At 41.5% G+C, this 15,614-nt stretch overlaps 2 protein-coding genes across 5 annotated transcripts in view; both read right to left on the bottom strand.

Moving 5' to 3' along the window:
* Positions 1-350: 350 nt before the first annotated feature.
* On the bottom strand, positions 351-13,312 carry ZBTB24 (zinc finger and BTB domain containing 24). 4 transcript variants are annotated; one of them, XM_066993168.1, is made up of 9 exons: positions 12,860-13,309; positions 10,459-10,611; positions 9,916-10,303; positions 7,259-8,258; positions 6,667-6,834; positions 6,421-6,504; positions 5,651-5,734; positions 3,234-3,315; positions 351-2,343 (listed from the first exon to the last, which is right to left on the bottom strand). In XM_066993168.1, exons 2-9 carry the CDS (start codon positions 10,467-10,469, stop codon positions 1,533-1,535), a joined length of 2,628 nt encoding a protein of 875 aa, XP_066849269.1. In that variant the 5' UTR covers positions 10,470-10,611; positions 12,860-13,309; the 3' UTR covers positions 351-1,532. The 4 variants fall into 4 exon arrangements, 3 of the variants coding, with proteins under 3 accessions (XP_066849269.1, XP_066849270.1, XP_013031060.3); XR_010829776.1 differs by lacking the exon at positions 351-2,343 and having other exon boundaries at positions 3,250-3,315; positions 5,651-5,813; positions 12,860-13,312; XM_066993169.1 differs by lacking the exons at positions 9,916-10,303; positions 10,459-10,611.
* A 107-nt stretch (positions 13,313-13,419) lies between these two features.
* The window catches only part of AK9 (adenylate kinase 9), a 66,575-nt gene continuing 64,380 nt past the window's right edge, over positions 13,420-15,614 (bottom strand). Inside the window, 3 exon segments of the mRNA XM_048081058.2 lie at positions 13,420-13,645; positions 13,727-13,825; positions 15,311-15,480. Of these exon segments, the coding sequence (XP_047937015.2) occupies positions 13,420-13,645; positions 13,727-13,825; positions 15,311-15,480 (495 nt within the window).

Raw genomic sequence — 15,614 nt, 5'->3', positions numbered from 1 at the left:
TCCTTGAAAATGTTCAAACTGAGCAAGATGATGGACTGGCTGGCCTCTGAAGTCCCTTCCACCTGAAACTGTTGTACCATTCATGAACTGCTCTTTTATACCAGTGACTCCCTCTGGTCAGTCACATAAGCCAAGCATCACAGATTTTGTTTTGTTTCTAAATTCACCTGCCAATGTCTTATTTTTTTACATTTTTCATCTGTTAAAACACAGAATACCACTGTAAATCACAAGAAGGACATTTTAAAATGAACATGAGGAAAGTATTAATGGCATTTTATCTTGATTTTAACACACCTGTACGCTACATGAGATGTTATCAGTAGCTGAACTTGAAGATGCAAAGCGTATACTCCGGCACGGCATTTTATTAAGTTGACAAATCTTTTTGTTAGCAGTCAGTCATTGAAAACGATCTGTGCTCATCTAATCTAGACAACAAAAATAGCTGTACAACTTTAACGCGATATGCCCCCTTTATATAGCTCATTATGCTCTGAAGAGATTCTATTTGTTGTCCAAGTCCCCACAAAAACGATTTCCGGCTTTAACATATATTAAAAGTAACATTACATTCCGCTCTGAAAAGTAGAAAAAATAACACTTCAAATATAAACTGGCTCCTAGGCTTAGACCGAGGCCTGTCAGGAAGAGAATTCTGCACTTAACAGACAGTGCCTTCAACATCAAGAGCTCTTCAAAGTGCTTGGCAGAGCGTGTGAACGCTATCCACATTTACTATATTAGGAAACTAAGGCACGGAGGTCAACTGCCTTGCTCACTGTCACACGGCGGGCGAGTGGTGGAATTAACAGAACTCGGGCTTTTCAGTTGTCCAGTGTAACCACCGCATCACACTGCCACTGTTCAAGTGCAATGGCTTAAGCATTTCTGAGGAGCAAAACTCTTAAAGCATACAGTAATGGAAGGGGCGATCCGGAACCAGGCAAAGGCTGCAATAATTTCAACCCAACCCAAACCAATTTGGTATTCAATAAATCAAAATGCACTTAAGGGAATGGTCACACAGGAACTTATACGTTAACCCGCAGAGAGAAAGCTCATTAGACAGAAGACATATGGTGTGTTCTTTGCAAAAAAGTACTGGTTATCTTAAGCTTACAAGTAGTGCAGGTAATGTAAAATCCAGCAGAGAAGTTGTACTTTCAGGTCAGCAGATACCTTAACACTGTTCTTCAACCAGCAAGGCACACTTCCCTGGAAAGTCACGTGGAAATGCAAATTACAGGGCAAGTATCTGCTCAGTAGGCATGGATGTGCAAGCGGCACACACAAAAAAAAGCATGAATCGCTTGTGAGGTATGGACTAAACGGTAGAGAAATACCAACTTGTAATAATAAAAATGTCTAAAATAAATAATATTAAGAAAACTGAAAGTCACCCATGGAAAATCACCAAGAAATGCACCTTCAGATAGATTATGCTGCAGAAAAGAAAGTGCAATGCGTGTAATCACTGCTTGGCTGAGAAGCACGCTGTAGCCTAGCCCTCTGATGACAAATACGCATTTTCAGAAAGGTTGCCCTTGAACAGGATGCTCATGAGCTGACTCATTTACCGACAGAGGCTGCTGATGGGATTCAGAAACCTGTACATTTTGATTCTGTTCTTCACTAATTTGATGGGAAGGAACTGTATCTTGGCTGGAGTGAGACTGTTGACTTGATTCCTGAGTCAGCTGCATGTGCTGAGCTGGATGGGAAGATCCTGCTAAGTGGATGTGTTCATTTTGCCCTTGATGAGTGTGGAGATGTTCTAATGCTTCCTTGGAAAGAGTGATGACATGCATTTGTTCAGGCTGGGCAGCCTCTATTTGGTTTGCCATCACATTGATGCTTTGGATTTGCTCCGCTTGCTCCTGCGGAGCTGAAAGCAACAAGTTTTGCAACTGCTGCGGTGGCTGAGCAAGCAGCGTGAGGTTAGCAGCCTGCCCCGTTGTCATATTTGGGGCATTTTCCGCAGTGACAATGCTGATGCCTTGATTATGACTAGGCATGAAGTTTATATTATGCACTGCGTCTGTAACCAGCAGCTGAATTTCCTGCCCTCCAGAGGTGGCAAGTTGATACTGCTGCAGCTGAAGAATGTTTCTGACTTCCGAATTAGTGTTGCTGCTGGGAGCAGCGCTGGCTTCCTGAAACTGCTTTTCCTTGCTATGAATTTTCAAATGAGACTTCAGGTTGTCCAGACGAGCAAACTGCAAACTACATTCCGGGCAAGAAAACGGCTTTTTGCCTGTGTGTAAGATGCAGTGTCTTCTCTTAGCACTGGAATCAGAGAAGGATTTTCCACATATCCCACAAGAATATGGCTTTTCTCCTCTGCAAAAGAACATATTTGATCTCATGAAAATATTCACTTTAAAAGCGCTGCTTTCGACAACTTAATATAGAAAAAAATCAAAACAATTATTTTCTTTTGCTGCATCATAAACACTTAAGAATAGTCAACATTCAAAAATGTTCTGGTTGACTTCCTGATTTCTACACAACTTCACTCACTGTACAACACCTACTATATATGCCCAAGTGCTACAGAGGTAACATAACTTCCCTCCTGTCATGATACCAGAGGTACAAGCTCTGTGCTGCTAGATCTTGACAAGAACGCAACAACTTACAGGATCGTAAGCACTGACTGTTCTCAGAATGTTTATTAATAGTGTGGGCTCCCTAACTGAAAGAAGTCTTTAAATCCTGCCTTGCTGCCTGTCTCAAAAGGACAAGAAATTATACTGGAAATATTTGCCTTTAAGGCACAAAACAGTCCTCTACTGATTTCAAATCTGACGTGCCTTTATGCAATATTCACGTCGGTAAAAGCTAAGGAATGCTATTGAAAAGACATGATAGACTACACGAAAACAGGAAAATGTTCCAATAACCTTGTTACACCATGGCTGCTGTTTTGCTGTCAAACAAAAATTCACAGGAAATTTTTTTCATAAAATAATACTGAAGTACATGGTCATTAAACAGACGATGTACAAAAGAAGAATCTTCAGTGTCTTGGCACACTAGTATTTAACTGTGCAATACTTTCCACTACTAATTATTTCTTTAAATAAATTAAACAAAAATGCCAGCCCTTAAGCATCCATCCCAAATGCAAACAAACCTTGACCATCCCGTAATCGAACATGCACTGGATACAGGTATCAGATGAAAAATTACAGTTTTAAAGAATGTGATGAAAATGAGACATACTTTACCTGTGAATTCTAATGTGAGTCTGAAGAGAACTTTTAGCTGTGAATGATTTACCACAAATTTCACAAGTGAAGGGCTTCTCACCTGTCAAAAAGAAATTTGACATCGTTTTTCATGTAGCACTTCCCATGAATTTATTTAAAAATGTGACATTTTACTGTACATTGTTCTTAAGCATGTAAAGCCAAATGATCGTGCTTCTGCCATGGGTCAGGATGAATAACTGAAATGGAACAAACTCACTCGTTAAATGAGGGTGTAAAATTTGGAAGGTACATCTCCGATATGTCTCCTCTTTGAAGACAGAGAACTAGGTGATCCAAGCCCTTAGAGCAACAAAAAACGTGCCTAAGACAGATGCAGGTGCCTCAAGCTCAATCCACACGGAAGAGGTAAGTTTGAAAAAGGCTGACCCTGAACTAGTAGACATTAATGCCAGGCTCACATGCAGCACACCAGACGAGTAAGCCCGTGTTTCCAAACCTGAGAAGTGAATCCATTACCTTCACAAGCCTGTTGACCTCTAAGACTCCATCCTACACCTGCAACACCCTGGGAACACGTCCCATGGCACATGGCACAGGGGTTGGAACCAGATGATCTTTACAGATCCCTTCCAACCCAAACCATTCTATGATTCTAACACCAATCAGAGAAAAATATAACTTACGGTGGGTTGAATATTTTTTTGTTTGCTTTTTACTGTGATTTTAATTCTTGCGTCTAATTGAGTAGAAGCAGAGTGACTGAATTAAATAGCAGAAAGGTTCACAAGAAACAGATACTACCCAACAAAACCGATGCCTAACTCACACCACACATTTTCTTTGTTGCACTCAACGTCTTTAAGACACTAGGTAGGAGAATCCGGATCACCACAGTGGTAACTCACACCACCCAAGCATATTGAAACTCAGCACAGGGCAGTAGCCGCTTTCCAAGGAAGCTTCACGTTTAGTGTAGAACTGCAAAGCTTATTGGCTTTCATTCAGCTTCAGAGGGCTGGGGTGAAGTTTGAGAACAAGAAATGTTTTTTGGAAGGGACATCTAGGGGTCACCTGGTCCCAGACCGCACTGGAAAAACAGGAGCAACTTAAGGGGACTGTGTTCTTATGACATCCAGTGCTACAGAACTGCTGCCAAAGTGTAACAGTCAAATCAATGTTAACACTCTTCCCCCAAACTCCTCGTGATTTTACTTCTTGTTTTTGAGATGGGACAGATCCATTGGCATTTCTGCACTGGTAATACTGGTGTCCGGACTGTCTTTTCCAGAAGCACCATCTACTGCAGATCAGTTTCTACTAGAACTCAGTTAGTCTATTTTTGCAACTTACATGGCTACTGTGCTCCCTCTCCTCATTTCCCACCACCAAGCTCATCTCCTGCTACATTTACAGCACTGTATCAGCTTCAGATACAGAACTGTTGTGTGTAAACACACACTACATTGTCCTCAACAAAAAAGGCAATATTTAAAAGTATCACAAGCTAACACTATCCCTGATACATCAAAAACTCCCAAAAGCACAAATTCCAACCCCATCGTATCCTATGGAATTTAAAGCTCTTATTTTCACTGAGAAGGACATGAGTTAAAATTCACAACTTGATCTTGTGCACATTACTACAACCACATGTAATATTATCATATATAATTCAATTCTGGGAAGGAACAATTGACACTGTTTAGAGCTATTTTAAAAGAAAAAAATATGTACACGTTATCTTATGAACTTCTTCAAAGAAAAGCATTTTAAGAAGCTTATGCTTTGTCATCATGAGAGATCAACTTTTTTTTATTCCTGTTATCCAGCCGTTCAAGTATCACCTCGCCCTCTAAACCTTAAAACACCCTCTGATGTCACTTGTATTACACCATCCCTTCCAGCCAGTCTCCTGCCAGCATCTGGTTTACTACAGCATAATAGAAAGATAAACTGAAATAATTATTTTTATGGTCAGCAACATTTTCCATAAGCATCCGTCTCCCACAGACAGGAGTGCCTGACTCTTTTAGGATGTACATTTTCCATTCCTACGTAGTCATTTCAAGTCCAATAAATGCTGGATGTGGCTCTCTTCATGAATTTAGTTCCCAGTCTAAGATTTTACCACAGAAGAGCTAACCAACATCTTCTGCAGCTGGCTTCCTAAGGAAAAAAAAAAAAAAAAAAAAAAAGAAAGAAGAAAAGCTTTTCCTGTAGTAGGTACTGCTTCTGCACTGTTGTAATACGTGCTGTTGTGTGCTCATTATGCAATCTCAATACCATATCTCCTAATTTTTAACACAGGCACCATTAGGTATAAGCACAGCTAAAGCTCATCCCAGAGAAATGAAGTGTCCTCTGCGCAACGTGTCATTTTGTCTGTGTTATTTCAAGAAAAAAGGATAAAAACAACCAACAGACGGTATTACCTGTATGTGTTCTTAGATGTTTCTTTAACTGAGCTGCATCCATGAATTTGCGATGACACTGGTTACATTCCGGCAATGAACGGCCTTGTCGCAACAACAAAAAAAGTGTCAGTGCATAAGTGATCCCCTGTATCTCTTCAGTGATCTTTGTTAAAGCACTTTCCTGTAAAATAACCACTTTGATATAATATAGAGATAAAACACAAGGTGATTCACTGCCTTCTCCCTACCTCGTCATGAAAACTAGCAGGTTGACACACCCCTATGTCTCTGTTTATTCTTAGCATGGTAGAAGAGAGGTCTGACACCTGCTCCCCCTCAAGCTTACTTTCTCTTGAACCTTTGTAAAATCCGATTTTTTTCACCATTTCCTGCATATGTAATTTTACCTCCATCTTTCTAAAAGAAAACTGAGTAAAACAGTTCTTAAAGCTTGTCTGCCATTACTAATTCAAAATAATGGGAAACTACAAGGCAACGTGCACAACATTCAGCACACAAGTGTTTATAAAAACTCCTAGCTTATATGCAACATTGACAGCAGAGCTAAAACTAATGAAATTTTATGGTAAATACAGCACAGTTAGTTTTTAAAAATCAGAAGGGTCCTCTTCCATTAACTCTCTGTTTAAACATTCCACTTATTGTACACTATTCAGTCTTTTGAGCCTAAATACGTTATTAAAGAAGAATATTCAGCCTTAGTCAATCTTTATGAGGACAAATGAGCATGGACTGTCAGCCAGCTCTTCAACCCAAACTTGTTATACCTGTGTGTACTCGATAATGGCTCTTCAGTTGTCTCTTTTGGCTGAAGTACTTCCCACACTGATCGCATGTAAAAGCCTTTTGCCCTGTAAAGAAAATCACTTATTAAAATGCAAGCCGCATCTAAAGTAAGTATAAGAAAAGGAAAAAAAAGTCAGCACATACGAGAAAGAGCAGAAACACTTCTTTTCCCCAGAAAGGCACATTTCTTGGGGGGAGGGAGGTTACCTTTGCCTTGGAATATTTACCTGTATGTAGGCTCATGTGCTCCAGAAGAGAATGCTTTGTTGTGAGAGCCTTGCTGCAGACAGTGCACGTGTACGGCCGCTCTCCAGTGTGCATCCGCTCGTGGACCTGAAGAGAGTGCTTCTGGGAAAAGCCTTTGCCACATTCACTGCACTTAAAAGGGCGCTCCCCTAAAAGCAGATGATGACATTTCTAAGTACAGATGTGATATTTCTCACCAGATGTTCCAAGCTGGCAGTGGGACTCACTGCAATCTAGTATCTACTAAAATGACTTTTAGATAGTGATAAGGAGAATTAAAAGAAAGAGGCAGGCCTCGTGTAGCAGTAAAAATATTTAAGTATTGCCACATAATTCAGTGTTTTAACAGAGAAATGATTAACTAAACTGCAATCAAGGTAAGACATAAAGGCTAGGAGATCTCCTAATAAGAAAACAGCAAACAGTCACAGAATCACAGCCTAATAATTTGGATCAGTGTGCTATTTTGAGCAGCTCTTGCTATGGACAACAGCCCATACTTAAACAAGAGGCTTGCATTTAGCAGCAAGTCACTAAATCCTATACTCAAAGAAGCAGTCTCTTAACGCCTACCTGTATGACTTCTCTGATGAATAGCTAAAAAGTGATTATATTTAAATACTTTGCCACAGTCTTTACAGCGAGCTTCAGAACCTGTACGTTTTCTTTTTCCATCAGTTCTCTTTGCCAGTCCTTTTTCATCCTCTTCACCAAGCAGCTTATAATCTTTTAGTTTGATTGACCTCCTTATTCTACGTTTGCTGTAACGGCTCTGAGTGCTCTGCATTCCTTCAGATTTGGGATCATAATTCTCATCCTTCTCAGCTGACAGATCGACAGCAGCTTCTGAGCCACAAGCAGGTTCCGCTTCTTCTGCATCTTTCCTTGCTGGATCCTGTTCACTGACAACTGTTTCTTCTACTGCCATGTCTTTTTTCATAAAATTTTGCTTGTTTTGCATGGAGTTGTTCTCTCTCAGCTGCACATCTTCAGGAGAATTTGCTGCTGATTTTTCTTCCTGGACAGTCTTGACTTTCCTCGGTCGCCCTCGTTTTCGCTTGGGCGGCTCCTCATTTTTCTTGTCGCTTGCAATAAGGGCTACGGAGGTGCCACTGTTAGACGGCGCTGGCAGCGCGCTACTTGGGCTGCGGCTGGCCTGGTAGTCGGTGTAGGCACACACCAGGTCATTCACTTTCAGAAGCTGTGCGGTAGCTAGAATTTGTTCTGTGCTTTTTTCGCTGGCGTGCAGGTAACCAGTGTAGATAAATTCTAGTAGTGCTCCAAAGGTGTCGGCAACCATTCCCTCCAGCATGTAAATTGACTGCCCTATTTCGCCCTCATCTACAAACATCATTGAAAAGTACTCACTGCTGGCAGCGAGCAAAGCTTTATGGGCTCTGAATTGCACATTCTCCACTATTAGAGTAATGTCACAAAGAAAGTCTTTTTTCCTTTGTTCTTCAAAGTTAGCTAGAATGGTATCTTTGTGAGTTTTCGAGTGGATGACAACCAGTTTCTCAGAAGGGTCAGGAGCCGTCTCTGCCATTTTTATTGCAAATATGAAAGGAGGCACCTACAAGAATAGAGTAAGTTTAAAAAAGTATCTTGGAAGTCAGCATTTAAAGACATCAAGTATTGTTTTGTTTACAAGTCAACAGAGTTCAACACTTTTTAAAGCACTTCTGAAACCTCTGAATTGTCTTTATAAAGTCAATTCTAACGCTGACACAGGTTTCTTTCTTCAGAAAGTGTTTTGAAATCCTAAGAAATGGCTACAGATAGTTTCTTCCAAGATCAGAATTACTGCCAGTTATTTTATTTGTTTAGCTCTAATGTACTGTGAACTGTACAGCATCTAAAAACATGGCTGCCCCTTCTGAAAACTCTTTCACAATTAAAACAATTGAACAAAAAGATCTCTTTGTTCACTGCTCCTAAGCAGAAACAAACAAAACAATCAAAAAAACTGTCAACTGCAGCTTCATCACTACAGATGCCCCAGTTCAGACTATTCAGGCTATGAAATCCTGTAAACAATGATAAAACTTGATTTGCATGAGCCTGGCCAGACTCCATGTCCTTCCAAAAATTTCTCCTTCAGAGCACATACCTGTGAGGCTTCAGGCTATGTCCACAATAAAGGCATAAAGCCAGCAGATTTTTCTAAGAACTGTGTCTAAAATAGGGTTGAGTATGCTATGTATTAAGCATCAGTTTGGCTTGCTACACATTTTCAATTATAAATATATACAAAAAAATAATAATCCAGCAATTTCAGAAGAATCCATCAAATGAAAACACAAAGGAAGATGTGCCAAAAATGGTCATTTCACAAGGACCAGCTGAGCCAAATGTGAAACAGGTTAGCTACCTCCATCCTAAATTATAAAACTGACATATTAAATACAAATACACATTAAAGTACAGCAATCAATGAATGTAACAATTATGATTACCTGAAGTAATGCTGTAAGAAACAACACGTGTTACATACAGGTGATATCAAAGTGCTACTGAGGTGGCCAACAAGTGATTCTTTAGGCCCATTCAGCCACCAAATAGCTCACGCTAGAGCCAAATTAGAACAGAAGAGTTCAATATGAAGGGACCTGCAAAGGCAATCGAGTTCAACTGCCTGACCACTTCAGGGTACACAGAAGTTAGAGCATATTACTGAGGGCGTTATCCAAATGTCTGCTGAACACTGACAGGTTCAGGGCATCAACCACCTCTTCAGGAAGCCGGTTCCAGCATGTGATCACCCTCACGGTAAAGGAATTTTTCCTTATGTCCAGCCTGGCGCAGTTCTGTGCCATTCTTGTGTGTCCTGTCCTCGGTTACCAAGGAGAGGAGAATTTGCCTGACCAAGCGCAGCAGAGCCACGCTGACCTGGGAGCCCCAGCTTCAGGAGGCTGCAGGCCTGATGTTCCTGGGGCCCCCTAACACACGCCTGCAGGTCCGTCCCTCCCGATTTGCGGTGTACTACAGGAACTCCTGAAGCACCACCGCGGCCTGCAGCCGTCCCCTACAACACACACGTCTCCCACAGCGGGCTGTGCCGGTTCTGTGGGTTCTGGCCACCCGAAGCCACATCCTTACCCCTGCGGGGCACAGCCCAAGCAACGCCCACCCCCCACCCCCCAGGCTCGGGCCGCGGAGGGGCGGCGGAGCGGGGCCGGGCTCCGTGGGGGCCGCCCCGCCGCCCCTCCAGGCCCGGGCCGGGCACTCACCGCTCCGCCGCCGCCGCGCTTCCGGCGCCGTGACGCGAGATGGCGGCCGGCAGCGCGGCCCCGGCGGCCGCTCCTCCTCCCTCCGGCCCTCCTCCTCCTCCTCCTTCTCCCCCGCTGCACGGCGGCGCCCGGGAGGTGGCGGCGGGGGGGGGGCGGTAGCGGCCCCGCTCCCCGGCCGGCCCGGGCTAGGGGAAGGTGGGGCGGGCGTCCTTGAGGGAGAGGAAGGTCCGCAGCTTGAGGTCGAAGCCGGGGGGCCGGCGGTGGGGCTCGGTGTAGTGGCGCGGCATCGCCCGGCCCAGGTAGGGGACGAGCTCGCAGTGCTCCCTCAGCTCCGCCAGCTTCCGCCGGTACGCCTGGCGGCCCTGCGCCGAGCTCCGCGGGTTGTGCGCTGCGGGGAACAAAGCGCCGCCTTAGTGTGCCGGCCCGCTGAGCGGCTGCGGGAGCCCTGCGGGCACCGCACCGGCCCTAGCTCCTGACGGGTAACAGCGAGCTTGGGCACGGTGCTGGACCCAGGCGTGTCTCTTGCCCGGGGCTGTGCCGTACCCAGCGTGCATCGCCCTTGCAGAGCAAGGCAGGTAAGAAGACACAATGCAGAAGCACCCGAGGAGGTCAGCTGAGGTATCGCACTGTCATTCAGTATCTCTGTGCTTCAGCACGGAGCTGCTTGGCCTTCCCTGCGCTGCTTTCCCCTGTGCTCTGCAATGAAACACGTTTAAGGGGTGAGTCAGGGCTGCACGCAGCCAGACCAGGTTCCCTCTGACAGCTCAACCTCTCCTAGGCCTGAGCCCACCAAAAGCAGTGTTGCCATGTGTCTGTGTGCAAACCAATAGATTTGCCTGGAGCCAAGCTGGTTCAGCACCATCCTTGGAATTTTTGCATCATCAACACAACTAAACAATGACCTAAATACTTTGCCCATAAAAAAAATCAAAAGCTGACTGTGTACCCCTGATATTTCAGAGGAAGGAAATTTCAAAGGCAAGGACTTTGCAAAGAAAGTAATATTGGTTCTTTCCCTTTTTACCTCTGTCTTAAGCCATATTTGGGGGTACATCAGTTTTTTGCACTTTGATCAAGTTTTTGATTAAGAACAGCATAACTTCTCTGAAGAGACAATAATAACTAATGCTGTATTTGCAAAGGTGATTTTTCAGTGTACTAGAACGCTATGTCTTAAAGTCAGAAGCAGTTTTGCACAGTCTTAGAAGAAAACCTGTTTTCCTGGATTCCTATAGTCAAACTGTCAGTGCATGAGGGGAGTTCTGTGCACTTACATAACCCTTACAGTTCATCATCCAGCACTAATAACGATTTAATGATACAACATATGAGCAAAGCATTCCTAGAATGGACATAGTTATGTTAGCAAAGCTGTGCTAACAATAGAATAAAAACAGTCTTCATGGATGAAACAACCTACAGTGCAAAAACAGCTTTGCTGGTTTAAGACCTGGATGTTTATACAGGGGCTTATAGTGCCTACACTGTTCAGTGGTCTTCCGTAACAAAGCTACTCCAGCAAAAATGTGTGATAGCCCAAGAAAATTGTGAAGGGCACTGGAAGCTGGATAGAATAATGCTAGATGTGAAGAACAGTAGACAGATAATAAAGGTTACCCTTATCTGACAGGATAAGCAAAACCTCCAAATAACAAAAGGCAAGGTAATGATCACTCACCAAACAGGTTGCCTTGTAAAAGGCGAAACCGGTGAGTTGAAGAAGTGTTGGTTTTGCTTCAGAAATCTCTAGCAGTATGTACTGAAAACCAGACCAAAGCCACAGCAGAGCTGCAAATCAGATTGCAGAAATGAAAGCTGGCACTATTTTAGCCTGATTGCAGACTGTTAAAGATTATTAGCTGCAACTGTTGTCTTGGAGTGGAGGAAAAAAAAGTTCTAAAAAATAGCAGATACGAGCGCAGGAGATGAAGTTTGAACAAGTTTCCTCAGTGAAGAAGTAGTCCTAACCTCTGGTAGCTCCATGAGATAATACTTTATCATAATTTTGTGGGTAGAGTACAAAACACCTAGTTTAATTTAGAATTGTTTATCTTTGTTATGGAAAAGCAAGGTGATCAGATCGTAGATTAAATTAAAAAAAATTGAATTGAAAATAATCATCATACTGATACTCCATATTAATAATGAAATCTTGTCAGATAACTTCACAAACAAGCAGACTGATAAATAACATTTCATTTCTCTGCTAAATACGTAAAAATCTAATTGAATCTGTACAGACATCTATTCTCTGGTACTGTATAATTTAGCGTATCAGTACTTAGCCCTTGTAGAAGAAATGCTTTTCTTGAAAGTGACAGTTGTTTTTATGTGCACTTAAGCTGTTTTTCAATACAATTAGGCCTTTCATTTACATATTTAGCTGATGTCTTGTCAGAGACGTGTTATGATCAGAAAGTTGTCCTGAAGTTATCTGCAAGGTGAGGCTTTTTACTAAGTATCATTTGCATACTTAATACAGTTTAAAAAAGACAAGCATTCAGGCACTGAAACCATTTCTCAGAGTGTGTTTCAGCAGTCTTTTATTACAGTGATTTCAGTATTTTTTAAAGACAATTCAGGCTGTCTATGACTGCTTTAAAATATGGTGCCACCTAAATTATAAAATCTAACCTTCTGTCTCAAAATTCTGTGATACCCGTTAGAGATGTTATCAAGGCCATCAAGTTGTTGGTGATAAAATGTCATTAAAATCTCGTAATTTATGAGCCTATCTATCTACTTATGCTGTTAACCTTATTTTCATCCCTGGTCCATACACATCTCCAAGAAACTTGGGAATGTGTACTCCAATCAGTATATAATACTGTTTTTCCAGATTGGACATCAGAAAACAAAATAAATTGATTATCAATGCTGTATCAGATGATTTACTACAGTTATTTAATTTATTGTTTTCATAGCATATTATTTTGTACGTTACCTTTTAAATGGCAGGCCACAAACAGCAGAGCAGTTTTTTTAACGCTTAGGAATGGAAACTTCGGCTTTAAGCATCCAACTTCATTCAGAGCTTTTATTAGAGAAGTTGCTACTCCCTAAAGTAATAAAACTGTTTTAGATGACAATTACATAGATCTAGAACAAAAATATATATAATTCCTGATCCTGTTGTCATGCAAATCTAACAATCTAGGATGATATCTAAGCTAGTGAATTGTAAAAACAAACAAAACAAGACAAAAACAAAAATATAAAATTGGGAGGGAAGTGACTGTAAAATCTTTTTTTATTTCATAACCATATCTGAAAATGTAACCAACTATCCTTAAATGACTCCAGATAGGCTTGTGTCTATCGTGGTTTTACAATAAAAGCAAAATGTAATGTTACAAGGTATGATAAATAAAAGAGTCATAAAATCCATCATATAATCTTGCATTTTCTTATTCCCCTCTGGTATCTTATATTTTTTACCATTTAAGTTATTGATATCTATTATTTTAAATCTTAAAAATTTCCTCAATGGTAAGTACACATTTTTCAATCAAATATAATCCTCTTAATACTCATCAGACTTAAATTGCATTTAAAACCAAAAACAACTGGGTGGTGTATCCTATACATTGCACAATCACATTTAAAAAAAAAGAAGCAGCGACTGGCCTGTTCAAGGTATCCAGCCATGGGAAGTGCAGTGAGTAGTATTGGCTCCTTTTTTGGAGGGAGCTTACGTGGAAGCTTCAAATTCCAGTACTTCTCTGGTAACCTAACCAGATAAAAAGTAAACACTTCAAAGATGTATAAACTGTGACATGATTAAGGTTGAAAATGCAGTTAGTATATTCACCTCGTAAACTTCAGAAGTTTTTCCTCAGTCTCAAAAACATATACCTTATCTTGGTATGTTACAGCGTACTCAATGTTGCCAGGCACCAAAGCTTCATATCTGAAGAGACAGAGAAAGAAAGTATTATGCCTGTGCAGTGCATAATTATCAGATACTGGGAGCCTTCTGGCAATTTAGCAATTGTAGGAACTACAAAAGGTAGTGATCGGATTGTCCATGCTTCCGTCACATTACTGGCAGCTACAAGGGTCAAAATCTGAGTAAGTCCCTTCCTCAAAACCTGCTTATAAAGGGATTTTTATGGAGCCACTCTAGAGCTCCTCTAGTTAAAATCCAACCATGGTTGTTCAGAAGATTAAGATGGGACAGCACAGTATTAATTGACTCCTAAGGTTGTACCTCAGTGAGGAATTCCTGCACACTGAGGAAATCAGTGGAGCTTTAAGGTGGAGCTTTATGGATCTCTTAGAAAACTGTAATAGTTTAGTTTTCCATCTACATAGGTTTTGTAGGATTTGTTTGAACTTTTGAAGGGTTGTGATAGAGAAAACTCAAACTACATCCAAGCAGACTTCATCACAAAAGACAGTAAGCCAACACAGATCCTTGTGGTTGGCTTAATACTCTTTCAGAAAGCTAAGCTTGTTGTCACCTTTAGTCGGCTTTGGGGAAATGGATCCCATGCATTTAATACACTTCTATTTAACTGTCAATTTAAGTAAATTGACATTACCCAAGATACATAAGGAGAAGTAATCCTAGGTTCAGAGAACTGATAACCTATGTATCTTTCCTTCTCAATCTTCAGTACATGACCATCTGGCCAACCTAAGTCTCCACTACAAAATCTGCCTCACAACCATTAAAGGATTTTGGAGAGAAACCCAACCCTCTTGCTTCTTTCACTTACAGATGTAGAGGAACTGCTGATTGTTAGGATGCTTCAGATACACCTTGTCTGGTTACTAGAAATACTCTAGACCATGCTGTAAAAGCAGGGAGTTGACAGGGTATTTTTCACCCTCAGAATAAAGACTAATGCAAAATCTTTTAACAGCTGAAGCAACAATGTTTTTAGTGCTCACTACTGCAAGAAAACTAGTGGAGGAGAGGAGCAGAAATTTGGAAAAGGCTGGTCGCCAGTTTTCACACTATAGCGTAGTGCTGCTCCTTTCCAGACTGCACACTTGTGTTTCCTTCCTGTGGAAGCTGAAAGCAGATGGAAGAGGGAGCCGATGCTGCATTTCTGCATTTTATTTTGAGGTGGAGTTATGACATGAATGGAACGCAAACTCAGATTCAAGGGAAGTCTTCCAGGGTCCCAAAATTTAGACATTTGTACTTGCATTTTACTTTCTATGCAAGCTTGTCCAGATTCAGTCTGAAACCTGTAGTCATATGAGTTTCAGAAGGTTATTTTGCACAGATTTGCAAAGCCACAGGCACAATACAGAGGGTTGTGATCAGTTTTTCTTTCCAAACCCTGAATGTTATTAAAAAGTACTTTGAAAGCATTTCCTCATTAATGTGTTAATATAGGATACTTTGTCTGTAATTCAAGTTATGAAAACAGGAATGATGTACCTCTGTTTTCCATCCAGGTAAGTGACTGGACAGTATCCCTGCATTTCAGCACTTCTGGGGAATAAGGCCTTCACTTCTGCTGCTGTTAGTCTTTTTGGTAGCATGTGTGGGGGTGGAAGAGGGTGAGGTGCCAGTGGTGGCACATAAACTTCTGGTCTGCTCAAGAATTTCTGTAAAAGGAGAATTTAAATGTTTATATAATGAAAGAAGGACTGAAAGACTGGTTGTCAAACTCCAGAGGACTGGCTCATGAAATTTAGATACTTGTTTCTTCTACAACACCTCTTAGTGTGCTGGCACTGCT

Source organism: Anser cygnoides, chromosome 3, assembly GCF_040182565.1.
Source record: "Anser cygnoides isolate HZ-2024a breed goose chromosome 3, Taihu_goose_T2T_genome, whole genome shotgun sequence".
Classification (NCBI taxonomy): domain Eukaryota; kingdom Metazoa; phylum Chordata; class Aves; order Anseriformes; family Anatidae; genus Anser; species Anser cygnoides.
The sequence above is the reverse complement of the archived record's forward strand: the minus strand, read 5'-3'. Positions and strand labels throughout refer to the sequence as shown.

What these genes read in the sequence shown, in the direction of transcription:
- ZBTB24 (XM_066993168.1), bottom strand. An exon ending in CCATTATCGAGTACACACAG is followed by an intron (nt 5,735 to 6,420) that starts GTATAACAAGTT and finishes TGTTGCGACAAG; the next exon opens with GCCGTTCATTGCCGGAATGT. An exon ending in ACATCTAAGAACACATACAG is followed by an intron (nt 3,316 to 5,650) that starts GTAATACCGTCT and finishes TCTTTTTGACAG; the next exon opens with GTGAGAAGCCCTTCACTTGT.